Consider the following 14,614-nt stretch of genomic DNA (forward strand, 5'->3'; position numbering starts at 1 on the left):
CAGGTTTGGACCAGTCTCCCCCATGATTCAAGCTAACAGTGCAGCCTTGCAGTGCGGGTTAGGAGAATGCCTGAGCTGAGAGTACGGCATGCAGTCCAGTGGGCAAAGCTGCTGCCAATTGGTCAATTGGAGCGGGGCAGAGGAGGGTGGGGTTTTAGGCAGCCATGCAGTGCACTAAACTCTGGCTATCCGAGTGGTGGCCAGCACTCCCTGGGATGCGTAAAGGGACCTTCAGACTTAACCAAGAGAGGTTCTTAGTACACTCATGCTAACCCATGCATCTCTCTTTCGCCTTGCAGGAGGAGTACATCAAGTGTATGGAGCCTGGTGAACTAGCTGTGTACCTTGTGGTGTACGGAGAGCAGAGACGAAGGACAAGAGAGTGACGGAGGTGCCTGGCTGTACAGAGGAAGGAACAGCACTGTCAGTGGGCTGGGCTGTCTGGGGCTCCCGCACACACCGTTGAAGAGCCACAGAAAGCTGATGGTTGTCAGTGCCTAGACAGACCCAATGTCTATAGACGCCGCCTTTCATTCCTGCAGATGACCGAGAACCGGTGTCACTGAAAACTGCGCATGTCTAGGGAACTGGTCGGTCACATCTGCTAGCTGGTGCAGGATTTGGCGCCACAGGGACATAGAGGACATCCACTGCACGTGGGCATGAAAGTGACTGCTTCGTCAGTATTTATGTTAGTGGCTCCATTCATGGTTCCACAGGTGATCTCTGGGATATCACAAGCCTCCACCCACAAATGCATCCATGAGGTCAAGGACGCCATCTTCGTGAGGGCACACAACTTTGTGCACTTCATCCGGGATTAGGAAAGCCAGGATGCAAGAGCAATTGGATTTGCCCAGATCTGGCGGAGTGTGCTATCGACTGCATACAGACCTCTGTTGCAACACGTGGTCAACTACATCAACTGCAAGGGCTTCCTTCCGCTGAATGTGCAGCTGGTGTGCGACCACCAGAAACGCATCCTGCAGGTCTGTGCACAGTTCCCAGGGAGTGTCCATGACTCCTACATTCTCAGTTGGTCACAGATCCCTGACATCTTCCAGGCTCCACAGAGGCTGCTGAGATGGCTCCTTGGGGACAAGGGTCACCCGCAGAGAACATGGCTGATGACATGCATGCAACGGCCTCAGACGCTTCGTCGAGCTTCACATAGCCTCTGTGAATGTTTGACTATTGTCTGGCCAAGTGTACCTCAATTGTGCTCTTTGACCAAGGTCATGTTATGATACCGTCTTGCATACACAGTGTTGGAGGCCAACTATGGCGGTAGCAATGGAGTTCAGCCTGCACAGCAGTGGGGCCATCCAACCAGTGTTGGCCTTGGTGCATTGACATGCTGGCACTATCACCTCACCTTGTACCTTGCAATCTGAGGAGTGCAGCGGACACCCCTTCCTGATGTTCTCGAGCTTGCCTTTGCAGCTCTAGCAACTGAAGTATGACTGAGCAGAGGCTCGTCATCTGACCTGAGCAAATTTCTGGCCTCCGGCAGTCCTCCAAGTGCTGGAGACCTGGGAAGTCCCTGCCTCCACCTGCTGTGAATCAGACAGTGTGATGTGCTCACCAGATTGTGATCCCGAGGCTACTCTAAAGCTAGGTCCCATCGAGGTGTGTGTCTCTGCGCTGGTGGAGGGTGTGGGTGAGCGCTGTGGCGGGACTTCAATGAAGTTACCTTCAGATTTCACTTCAGAGATTTCTTCGGGACTTGATTGGAGGCCCTGGGTCGTGGATTTTGTCAGCTATTTCTCAGATGTGCCTGCAAAAGCAAGGCTAGATAATTAGTGCATGGCTGGGGACTGCAGAACATGACACACCACTCACAGCACAGTTGTCCAATGGATGTTGCGCTGCTGGATCCTCACGTGGTAGGACACTGCCAACTTCACCGTCAGCACAGGAATGAGCCAAATCCTTGCCGGCCAGCTGGATGGCTCTATTTTCAAAGTCCGTGAGGACATTAATTTCAGGCATTCCTCCAGCAGTCAGCGACCTCTCCCTCTTTTGTGCCAACTTGACCTGCATGAATAGAGATTGAGAGTGTGTAAGCAGGACGCCTGCCAGGCCAGATAAGTATGCCTGGCATATGTGGGTGGCGACTGGTCCCACGGACGGGCTGAGGACAATGAAGATGTGTATGAGAGAGTGAACGGTGATGTCCCTTGAACCGGCAGTAAATGAGATTCCTGTGATGGGTTTGTGAGTGTAAGTTGAGAGATGAGAAGAGTGACTTATCCTGTTGAACGGAGGAGATCATTCACCCTTTTTCTGTACTGGGTGGATGTCCTCTTTTGTCAGGCGTTGGCGCTGACCACTGCTGCCACTGCCTCCCATGCTGGATTAGTGATGCTGCTGCCCATTCTGCAACCAGAGCAGGGATAGAGGACATCTTGAAATGATACAGGGCTACGGGCCAAGTGCTGGAAAATGGGATTAGAATAGATAGGTGTTTGGTGGCTGGCACAGACACGATGGGCCGAAGGGCCTGTTTCTGTGCTGTATAACTCTATGACTATGATCATGGTGGGTCTCCACTGAGTCCAAAAGGCACTCGAGGGACACGTCATTAAACTGGGGGGCTGCAGTCTTCTTGCCTTTCAGCGCCATTTCTTCTTTGTAGCAGTCATGGGCTGGAAGCAGAGAGGTGTGCGCGTGGCTGCACTTTAAATATGGTGCCCAGCGTGATGAAGCAGCGAGGTGATGGCATGGGGGGGCAAGGGTGAATGAGAGCCCGCCTGACATTGAAACAGCGAGTTTCCCAGGAATACATAAATAATGAGGTGGGATTGGGACGATACGGCATGAAAAGCCACCATTGCTTTTTCCCGCCCGCTGCCACACTTAGTGCAAATCTGGGACGATATTGCCCATTAATTCTGTTTCTCTCTTCACAGATGCTCCCAGACCTGCTGAGTTTTTCTGTTTTTATTTCAGACCTCCAGCATCCGCAGTATTTTGCTTTTGTTCTGGTGAAATAATATTAAGTTTGTTTCCGCTCACTAATTTGAAAAAAATGTGACCAGTCAGTAGAGACCTAGTTAGATTATGCAAAATTAGATTTGGTTCTGCTCACTCATTTGAAAAATGTGATCAGTCAGTAGAATCCTGTTAGTTAGATATAACCTATCACCATTTCTTGTCTTTTATGTGGATTTAGGAAGCTTCAGCATTTGTAAGAACAGGAACATTCCAGTGACTTAATAAGCCTGGCTGTTTTTTTTCAATCAACTCCACCACCCACATTCTCACCATATTTCTCCTCAACCCCTGAGAAGCATATCCAGTTACCTCTTGAGGCTATTTATGTTGTTTGAATCAATCATAACTTTTTCCATAACTCTTTCATCCTTCGGTGAAAGGTTCTGCCGGCTTGCTTTCTTACTTCTAGCCAAATAATAATTTCTGATCTAATCATCTTTATTATTTGACATATTCGGGGAATGGATGATTCTGGTTAATCAAAACTGCTGGTTAATGGGGAGTTACATTACTCCGGACACAAAACAAGATGCAGTATATCGTTCAGACACAATAACCAAAATTGACCCAGTAATTTAACAATTTCATGTAAAACCTGAGAACAATTTTGCAGATTTACAATCTACTGTTAATATTTTTTTTTAAACAATGCATTACCTGAACACTGACAGTAATCGCCTTTTTAAAGTAAAAACGCTGTCAGAAATGTTGGCTCTGAGAGAATTTCAGTTGGTAGAGTACCTGATAACACAAAGTTTACTGTATTAAGTAAGTGCAGCCTGTTTGAGATCACAATGCCACAGGACAAAGCCATCACATATGGGTGGCTGCTCAAGATGCCAAGCAAATCATCAAAGTAGAATGCACAGCTTTTACATAATGCTTTATCTGATTGCTTAAAAATGTCACGAAGCACTTCATATTCAAAGAATTATTAATCTTCTGCAATGATTGTTGTTATAGGAGCAAATGCAGCACCTAGTTTGCACACAGGAAGATCCCATAGGCAGTTAGACAGGCAGGAAAGATATACTGGCATTGGAGGCAGTCCAGAGAAGGTTCACTAGGTTGATCCCGGGTATGGAGGGATTGTCTTATGAGGAGAGGTTGAGTCGGTTGGGCCTGTACTCATTGGAGTTTAGAAGAATGAGGGGCGACCTTATTGAAACATTTAAGATTCTTAGGGGGCTTGACAGGGTAGATGCTGAGAGGTTGTTTCCCCTTGTAGGAGAGTCTAGGACCAGACTCGCATAATTCGAGTAAGCGGGTGCCCATTTTAAACAGCGATGAGGAGGAATTTCTTCTCTGAGGGTATTCAATCTGTGGAATTCTTTACCGCAGAGGGCTATAGAAGCTGGGTTGTTAAGTATATTCAAGGCTGAGATAGACAGATTTTTAATCAGTAAGGGAACCAAGGATTATGGGGAAAAGACAGGAAAGTGGAGTTGAGAATTGTTAGATCAGCCATGATCTCATGGAATGGCGGAACAGACTCGATGGGCCGAATGGCCTACTTCTGCTCCTACGTCTTATGGTCTTATGGCAACGTTTGTTTTGTGATGGCTTTCACATTTTATGAGAGATGATACTAATTACTACCCAGTTAATCTGGAGTCAAATCCACAGCAGCATCTGAGAAGAGAAAAAGATTTTCTGGCACGGAATTGACTGACAACATTAATCTGTTGCTTCAAATACTGACAGAGCCAATGTATAAATTCCAGCATGTACTGGTTTAACTGCAAAGAGCTGAGTTCTAACTAGCTTTGCATGTTTTAGTTGGGTTCACTTAAATAAAGGGGACCTGAGTACTAAGCTGCAGCATGAGATGGGGAGGAGACTCTCCAGCAGCACGAAAAATAATGCATGGGACAATAAGAAAAGTGTTTAAGATTTGGATAAGGAAATCTCCGAGGAAGTAATAGGGGGGAAAAAAAACAAAATAATCAAAAAAATGATATTTTGCATTCATGTCTCTATGAAGAGAAATATTAAAGTTGAGGTAGCACCCCTGAGAGGGAGGGATTGTCAACTTGGAGAGGATGAACAAAAAATGGAAGAGGCATTTAGTGAATATTTTGCATCGGTCTTTAATAAAGAAAAGGATTTTAGAGAAGAGGTAAACTCCAATGTGGTTGAGAGGGGGATGAGCGGTATTCTGATGGATAAAAGGAAAATTTCAGATAAATTACTGAAGTCAAGGGCAGACAAAATGTCAGAGCCTTATGGGATTCATCTTAGGAACGTGAAGGTGTTGAAAAATTTAGCAGAGTGCTTAGAATTATATTTCAGGGCTCTATTGAGTAAGTGCTAGAGGCCTGGTGAATACCTGTTTTTAAAAGGAGCGACAGAGCTGAACTGAGTAATTATGGGTCAGTTAACCTAAAATCTGTATTGGCGAAAATTTTAGGGTCTTTAGTTAAGGATGAAATTAATATGTATCTAGATGAAGATGGAAGATTTCAGCACAGATTTCAAATGGGACAATTGTGCACATCAAACTTCATGGAACTCATTGAGGAGGTAACAGGCGTTGTAGGTGTTATTTAATGCCTCCCCCCCACCCCGCTCCCCCCCACCCCCATGGTGACTTTAGTGGTGGTGGGGGGAATTTAATCAGGGGGGAGGGTGGCGGGTGGAGAACTGCCACCTTCCCGCCTCCATCCCGATTGAGTCTGTTGACAGGAAGGCCCGTGAATGGCCTTCCTGCCCCACTGACAATTGAGGCCCTGAAGTGGGCAATTAATGCCCACTTAATGGCCTCATCCCACCACTGCTGGTATTAATCCACCTGTAGGCATGGGGCTTGCAATGGGAGGAGCACAATAAGCAAATCTGTGTGGGATTGCTTGCGGGCTCCGTGGTGGGGGAGCTGCTCTTTCAAAGGCACTCAGTGTCTCATCGAGGGACCTGGCATCGGGAAGGGGTGGGGGGCCACTGAGAGTCATCCCCCAGCTTGCTGCTGACCACCCCCCCACCACCCCCCCCACCCCCATCCTCCTTCCCCTGGCCTCCACCCCATAATCCCGACTCTCGTCATCACTTGTCACCACTGGGATCCGGCAACTATCCTAGGCCTTGGATGGGTACATTACCGGCAGCAGCCACTGCCTTCCCATTAGCGCTGCCATTCAATAGGGCATCTAGCCTCTGATTGGCTGACAGCTCTTGATGGGTGGGCTTGATCCACCACTGGTCTGACAAGTACCTAAGTGGCACATGATGCACTGGGTCTTCCCTAAAATAGATGATGTGGGGTTCTCACCAGATCTCCAGCTGGTGGCTGAGACCCCCCCCATCCCTGTCACCTCTGTTAAATACCACCCAGTAGATATAGTGCACATGGACGTTAGACACAAAAGGCTCGATCTTAACTCTGTGTAAGTGAGTGGGTTTTGAGTAAGTTAAAATTTCACCCAATGATAGGTGGCATTGAACACAGTGTATATGGAAACATAAAATTGCAAAGAGATATTGATAGACTGTGACAAATGGATTTCCATGCAGGAAAATGTGAGGTCATTCACTTTAGACAAAAAAAGGATAGAACGGAGTACTTTCTAATTGGTAAAAAGCTAGAAACAGTGAAGGTCCGAAGAGACTTTAGAGGTCCAAGTATATAGATCATTAAATGACATGAACAGATACAGAAAATAAACAAAAGGCCAATGGAACGCTTGCCTTTGTAAACAGAGGACTAGAATTCACGGGGAGAGAAGACATGTAACAGCTATACAAAGCCCTGGTTAGGCCATACCTGGAGTGCTTTAAGCAGTTCTGAGAAGCCTACCTTAGGAAGGATATACTGGCCTTGGAGAGAGTAAAGTGTAGAATTAACAGAATGATACCTGGATTCCAAGGGTTAAGTTACACAAACTAAGAGAGATTACACAAACTAAGCTTGTATTGTCAGGAGTTTAGAAGATTAAAGGGTGATTTGGTCAAAATTTTCAAGATATTAAGAAGAACGGATTGGGAAGATAGAAACTAATTCCACTCTTTGGGATAAAGGCAAAATCCTGTGAATGCTGGAGACCAGAAATAAAAACAGAAACTGTTTGAAAAGCTCAATAGGCAACATCTATGGAGAGAGAAACTAAGGGCTGAATTTTCCCCCTGTCGGGGGGTTGTGTGGGGGCGGGCAGGAGCGAGTGCGAACCTGATTAGCGCCCTCGATCGGGTGTGCACTGCCATTTTACATGGGTGGGCCAATTAAGGCCCGCCCAACGTGACGCACACCCGGAAGCGCTGAACGCTCCCTGTGCGGATGGGGGGGATTTCCTGAGAGGTTCCCTGCATTCTTTCAGTTTGTTTCAGTGCTAAAGTTTCAAATAAAAGTTTGTAACACTTTTAAAACACATCCCCTCAAGTGACACTATCACATGAGCTGGGACATGTCAAAGAATAAACGTATAAATTTTTATTACATTTTAAAACACTTTCATGAAACCTCATCCCACCCGTGGATGAGGTTTCATGAAAAATCCGAAGGCTGCCTGGGCTCTTCGCCTGCCCGCCAACCTTAAGGTTGGATGGGCAGCGTTCTTAAAAGCTTTATTGACTTTCTTAATGGCCTTAATAGGTCTTTGACAGTTTGGCGGGCGCGCAGCTGATGCGGCTGCGTGCCCGCCGAACTGACAATCTAAATGACGCGCGGTGACGTCAGGACGCCCGCCCGATGTCACCGCACGTCATTTTACGTGTCGGCGAGCGGGCACCGCCCCCGTTCGCCGACGGGAAAATTCTTCCCTAAATTAACATTTTGAGTCCAACTTCTTCGGAACACTGTTTGGAAGTCTAAAAATTAGAGCCAGTGAAATTATAAAACACTCCTACACAGAAAGGCCGATAGAAGTTTGGAACTCTCTTCCAAAGCCGGCAATTGGCACTAGATTGATTGTTAATTCTAAATCTGAGATCGACAGATTTTTATTAACCAAAATTATTGAGGGATATGGGATAAAGATGGGTCTACGGAGTTAGATCACAGATCAGCCATGAAGTCATTGAATGGTGGAATATGCTTGGGGGGCTAAATGGCCTATTCCTATTCCCATGTTTAAGATAGCCTTTAGTAATTACCACTTGGGAGATTACGAGAGATTAAGGCATATGGATTTACAAAGAGGATAGAAAATTAGACTAGAAATCGGCCTGAAGAGAAAAAAGCAAAGCAGTAGAGTATAGAGCAGTTTTTCGGACTGATCGTAAGTGAGCATTGGTGTCCCTCAAGGTTCAGTTCTCAGGCCATTTTCGTTCACTGTTATGTCAATGAGTTGGATACAGGCCTGGAGGGAGAGGCGACCAAACTTGTGGATGATATAAAAACAGTTGGACTTGTTAATTCTCCACAAGACCAAAGGAAGCCACAAAGGAATATTGATGAAATGCAGGAATGAGCTTTTTTTAATAAATAGCAGCTGGAATTTAATGTAGGGTGATGCATTTTGATTTAAAAAAAAACAGCAACAGTAATTATATTCTGAATAGAAGAAGGGTCACTTGGTGCTGTGGAGAAACAGACAGACTTAGAACTCCTTTGGTTCTTTAGGCTTTTTAAAAAAGCTAATAATCGCAGAATAGTCAGTAACCAGAGGACACAATTTTAAGGTAATAGGTAAAAGAAGCAGAGGCGAGATAAGGATATTTTTTTTCCCCATGCAGTGAGTTGTATTTGAAATAAATGGTTTGAAAGGATGGTACAACCAGATTCAGTGAGCTGGATTTTCATCCTCGAGGCAGGTCACAGGAGTTGGGAACATTCTTTGCTTGGCCCACCCATCTCAGGAAAAAATGCCAGGAAAGATGGGATTTTCATTGTAGAGGGGGTTGGGGAGTGGGTGTGGGCTGCAATCGGGCCAGCCAATCCAGGAAAGAGTTCGGGGGCAGCCATTGGGGCTGCCGGGTGCTGAGGCAGGCTGCTACGGCCTGCTATGATGCTGTGGGACTTTGTCTCAGTTATAACAATAGAAGTTAGGCCCTCAGCCCTCACACTCTCCTCCATGCCCCGTCCATGCCACTTCATGCACCCCCACCCACTCCCTAAGACCTCTCATGCCCCCACGCCAAGGAAAGCTTCCAACCCAGCCCCTGCAGCTTCACATGCCCCCATGCCAAGGTATGGCATTCCCATGCCCATTTACCCACTATACATTGTATAGAACCAATGAACCCTATAATGTTAATAGAATATGTAACAAAGTCATTAATAGATAACTTTTTACTTCTTAAAGAAAAATCATTTTTACTACAGACCAATAAAAGCGTCAATCATCCTGACCCTTTACGGTATCAACAACTGAAATGCAAGCACTTGAAACTTAACTTGTGTAAATAAAGATTGTGCAATTGACAGAAGAGATCAAAAAGCCAGAGCTGTCAATCAAGCAATGTTTTTAATGGAGCTTAGGTGTTTCAGTACTCTAATGGATGTCTGGGCTCTTAGTAAAGAATGCATACTGAGGCTTGGCTGAGGTAAAGATAAAGGTTTCAAGTGCTTGCAGTTTCAGTTATCTATATTTTAAAAGATCTGGATGATTGACACTTTTATTGGTCTGTAGCAAAGAAGAGCTTTTGTTCAGGAAGTGGAAAGTTAGCTATGAATGACTGTTTTTTTTAAAGCTTTTTTTAATACATCCAAATGTCACTATAGGGTCCATTGGTTCTATGGGGGTTGATTAGCTCAGTTGGCTGTATGGCTGGTTTGTGGTGCAGAGTGACACCAACAGTATAGGTTCAATTTCCATACCAGCTGAGGTCATCTATGAAGGCCCTGTCTACTCAACCATGCTTCTCACCTGAGGTGTGGTGACCCTCAGGTTAAACTCACCACCGGTTACCTCTTTCTAATGAGAGAGCAGCCTATGCTTCTATGGGACTCCAGTGACTTTCATTTCATTGATTCTATACAGTGTATGGTGGGGGAATGGGCATGTAAGTGCCATAGCTTAGAGTGGGGGCATGAGGAGGATCTTTTGAACTTACCTTTCAAAAGGTTATTTCATGCAGACTATGGTTCATGACAACTCTGAAGTGCCATCAACCATGACTCTTTGAAAAGCTGGTCTGATTCTATGAAAATTGCCGAGGATTAGGACATGCCCAGCCCCACAATTGAGTTGTCCAGGCTGGGAGTGCAGGGTGCAGGCTTGCGGCCCGAGCCAGCCCGCACCCTTAACAGGCATTCCTGAAAATCAGAAACCCCAGGAATGGGGTTGGGAATCAAGGTCCAGGCTGTTATTTTCACCCCTCCATGGAGTCACTACTGTTGTAAGGATATTGGTTACAGAATGTGTCTGTTAAAGAAGTCTTCATAGTCTTCTGTATGCTAACAGAAAATCTTTATTATCTACTTGTACATATACATATATACAGTAAAGCGTATAGGCCAGGAGCTACTTCCATTTCTAGATTTTAACACATCTCTGCTCAACACCACACTGACCCTAGGTATGGGTCATGTGCCTTCTTACACCACTATATGGCTGGTACTGTACTCAGTTCCACATTAACCTTGTTATGCCAGACTCTTACACTACAACCCCAACTCCATGAAAATCCAGCCCAATACCTTTCAAAAAGAAATTGGCTAAGTATTTGAAGGTGAAAAATGTGCAGGGCTATGAGGAAAGGGCAGGGGATTAGACCAATTGAAAAGACTTTCCAGAGAGCCAGCACAAGCACGAGGGGCTGAATGACCTCCCTCTTTTGCTGTATCATTTTGTCATTAAATCTAAGTTTTATGTCCAGATGTATAGAATTTAGAAGCTAAGAGGTAATGACGAATCTATAGAAAACATTTAAAAGATTTCAGTTAAAGTAATGTGCAGTGTTGGACTCCACAGTATAGGAAGGATATTGAACCATTTGAGCGGATGATATGTCGCAGATTTATTAGAATGCTGCCTGGCGTGAAGAAAGACAAATATGAATAAAAATTTGATGAATTGAGTATTTTTTTTAATTCAAATTATAACTTGTACTTATAGTGTTATTGTAGCAAAATGTTCCAAGGTGCTTCACAGAAGTTTTTTCAGACAAAATTTGACACTGATCCCCATAAGGTGGTATTGGTTTTCAGTTCCGAAGAAGAGTCATATTTGACTCAAAACATTAACTCTGTTTTTTTCTCCACAGATGCTGCCAGACCAGCTGAGTATTTACAGCATTTTCTCTTTTATATTTTATTTATGGTGATGCGAGGACAGGTAAGCAAAGTTTGCTCAAAGAGACAGGTTTTAAGGAGTGTCTTAAAGGACGAGAGAGAGTTGGAGAGGCAGAGAGAGGTCTACGGCACTGCCACCAATGATGAGGTGAAGGAAACATGGGCACAAGAGGCCAGCCAGGGAGGAGTGCAGAGTTCTTCGAAGGTCATAGGGCTGGATTAGATTGTAGAAATGGGGAGGGGCAAGGCCATGGAGGAATTTGAACACAACGGTGCGAGTTATGGGGCAATACATTCGAAGTATTTCTAATTATAAAAGGATGGGACAAGGTAGATAGAAGCAGACTGTTCCGGTAGTTAGAGTCAAGAATGAGGGACCATAGATACATTAAATGTAGCAGCTTTAGAACAGAGTTCAGGGGAAACTGTTTACATAGAGAATGGTGAGGCTGTGGGATTCAGTTCCAGGGTTAGTGGTTGTGGCAGAAACAATGTCAACATTCAAGATTAGATTGGATAGGTGGATAAAGAAAGAAGTGTTGAAAAGATAAAGGAACTGGGCGTTTAAATGGGATTCAAAGACTTGTTCATATGAAGGGTAAATGGAGACATGTGTGGATTGGGCTGAATGACCTGTTTTTCTGTAGTACTTTTATATGTGGACATTGAGGCTTCGTGGTACACAGCTATATGGCCAGTGAAGCAAACATCTTGGTCACCTTTTCCTTATTTCAGATTTCTGACATTTGAGTTTTCCTTTTCATCCACACTTCAATATGTTTTGTCCATTTTGTGACAAAATGTAAATAGTGTTTTGTAAAAATCACCACTTATTAAGAACATGGAGCACTCTGGTACACCCCAGCAACTTAAGAGCACCTAAATTTTAATTAATAATTACCACAAAGAAAGTCTTATCTGTAAATCTCAGTGAAGTAGTTCAGCCCAACCCAGGGATCTGATGATAGTAATGAAGAAATCGTGACAGCAATAAAATCCTTCATTAGATTACAGCATTGTAGCTCACTCCCATGTACCTGTTGTTATCTTTAATATGTACTTTCTCCACAGTACTGAAATAGTACTTATCAAAGTAACAAATTACATCATATGTGCCATGGTGCACTACCCCTCTTGATCCTTCTCGACCTGTCATGGTTTGTTTGACACCATTGACCACATCTTTTCCGTCCAATTCCTATCCTCTTGCAATTGTTTCTCTCTGCACTCTAGCATCAATTCCTCTGCAATTCCAGCTTTATGCTTGTTCTTGTCCTATTTCTCATCTACATGCTCTCCCTTATAGAAACATCCACCTGAGCACACAAAGTCAGGTTTTACATTTATGTTGGCAACTCCCACTTGTACCTCACCGCCAGCTCTCTTGATCCCCCTACTGCTTCTGATTTGTTATGCTGCTTGTCTGACATCCAATACCTGGCCAGCAGAAATTTCCTCCAATTACATATTGATTGGGAGGACCAATGTCTGTTGCCTAACTACTGGCTCAGTTGCCCTCTCTAGCCACTGAGGCTGAACCAGACTGGTTCTGCACCTTTGACCCTGAGCTGAGCTTCTGACTCCATTTCCTCTGCATCATCTTTTACTCCCACCTCCTTAACATTGCCCAGCTTCACTTCTGCCTCAGCTGCTGAAACCCTCATCCATGACTTTGTTGCCTGAACTCCACAGTTCCAATGCTCTCGTGGCTGGTCTCTCACCTTACACCCTCTGTAAGCTTGAGCTCATCCAAAACTCTGTTGCCTGTATCCTAGCCTGCCCCATCCTGTTCGCCCATTACCACTATGCTTTTTGGCCTACGTTGGTTTCTGGTTCAATGCCTTAATTTAAATTTCTCATTCTTGTTATCAAATCTTCTCATGATCTCACCCCTCCCTATCTCTGTAAACTCCTCCAGCCTTACTACCTTGATAGATCTCTGTGCTCCTTCAATTCTGGCTTCTTGCACATCCTTGATGTTTTTTTGTTCCACCGTTGGTGATTGTGACTTCAGCTGTCAAGCTCATAAACTGTGGAATTTCCCTCCTAAACCTCTCTGCCCCTCTCTCCTCCAACAAAACATTTCTTAAAACCCCCATTGACCAAACTTTTGGTCACCTGTCCTCCTATCTCCTTCTGTGGTTCGGTGTCAAATTTTGTTTGATTGTGTGTCTGTGAAGCAGTTTGATTTGTTTTTACTATATTAAAGGTGCTAGATAAATGCAGGCTGTTATAAATGTATTTATAAATTTATAAATGTTGACAACCAAAGGGAATTGGATGTATACTTAAGAAAGAAAAATTGCAAAGCAATTGGACATATACATAAAGGTACACGTATAAGGAAATAAATTGCAGGGCTATGTGAAGATGGAGATTTGGACTAATTGGATAGTTTCTTCAAAGAGCAGACACAATGGGCTAAATGGCTCCCTTCTGTTTTGTATGATTGTATGAAATCTACCATGAAGTTATGAGATAAAAGCAAAATACAGCAGATGCTGGAGACCTCTTCTTTGGAATCGAAGCAGAATTCTGAAGAATCATATTGGACTTGAAACATTTAACTGTTTCCCTCTCCACAGATACTGCCAGACCTGCTGAGTTTTTCCAGCACTTTGTATTTCTTTTTTAGTTTATATCAAGTTATGAGGCCTTTCCCTGCAAAAGGTGATCAATTCCCTTCTGTTCTATACTATTCTTAGTAGCTATGTTCGTTTTTGCACGGCACTGACGTTGACCTGGGTTGGCTGGGAGGCTGAGGGGGAATCTGGAGATGGGGTATTATATAAGGTGAGGGTCAGAGCCCAGGATAAACTTGCTGCTGCTCTGCTCAGCCCTCCCTCTGTCACGTGCCCGCCCCGAACAATGGCCCCCGGCTGACCTGCAGTCACGTGCCCGGCCATGCGTCACCTGACCCACGCCCAATACCTTTTTGTCTCGCTGTCCCCGCCGGGCCGGCCAATCGGAGGGCTCGTCGCATCCGCCGGCCGGCCGTGCGGGCGCGACCAATCGCCGAGCGGCTTTGATCGTGTGGGCACATCAACAGTAAGATGGCGGCGGCTGCTCGCTGAAGCGGCGGGTGTCAAAAAAAAAATAGCTAGCAAGCCGCCTGATTCCCCGAAAAAGAAAATTTGTTTTTTTTTTGAAAAAGGAGGAAATCAAAGGAGTTGACTCTGTAAATCAGATGTTTCTTTATTTTGATTGCCTCCCTACCCCCTCTGGTTTTTTTGAGTGAGTGAGTGTGTGTGTGTGTGTGCTGGCGCGGCGCGGGTTCGGCCGCTTTTTGCTCTTCCCTTCCCAGCCCCGACCATGACGTCCATTCACTTTGTGGTTCACCCGCTACCGGGCACCGAGGATCAGCTGAATGACAGGTGAGCGGCCGGCGGGCGGGCGGCGGGCAGGCAGGCAGGCGGGCGGGCCCCCGGCAAATGGGAGGCCTAGGCCCGAGGC

At 45.1% G+C, this 14,614-nt stretch overlaps 1 protein-coding gene across 7 annotated transcripts in view; it reads left to right on the top strand.

The window, feature by feature from the left end:
• Nucleotides 1–14,188: 14,188 nt before the first annotated feature.
• Nucleotides 14,189–14,614, top strand: part of ubr5 (ubiquitin protein ligase E3 component n-recognin 5) — a 150,465-nt gene continuing 150,039 nt past the window's right edge. For all 7 annotated transcript variants that reach the window (XM_078540007.1, XM_078540008.1, XM_078540012.1 and 4 more), the window contains exon 1: nt 14,189–14,535. In XM_078540007.1, coding sequence (XP_078396133.1) covers nt 14,474–14,535 — 62 coding nt within the window. In that variant the 5' untranslated portion in view covers nt 14,189–14,473. The remainder of the gene's footprint in view (nt 14,536–14,614) is intronic.

Source organism: Cetorhinus maximus, chromosome 4, assembly GCF_964194155.1.
Source record: "Cetorhinus maximus chromosome 4, sCetMax3.hap1.1, whole genome shotgun sequence".
Taxonomy (NCBI): Eukaryota; Metazoa; Chordata; class Chondrichthyes; order Lamniformes; family Cetorhinidae; genus Cetorhinus; species Cetorhinus maximus.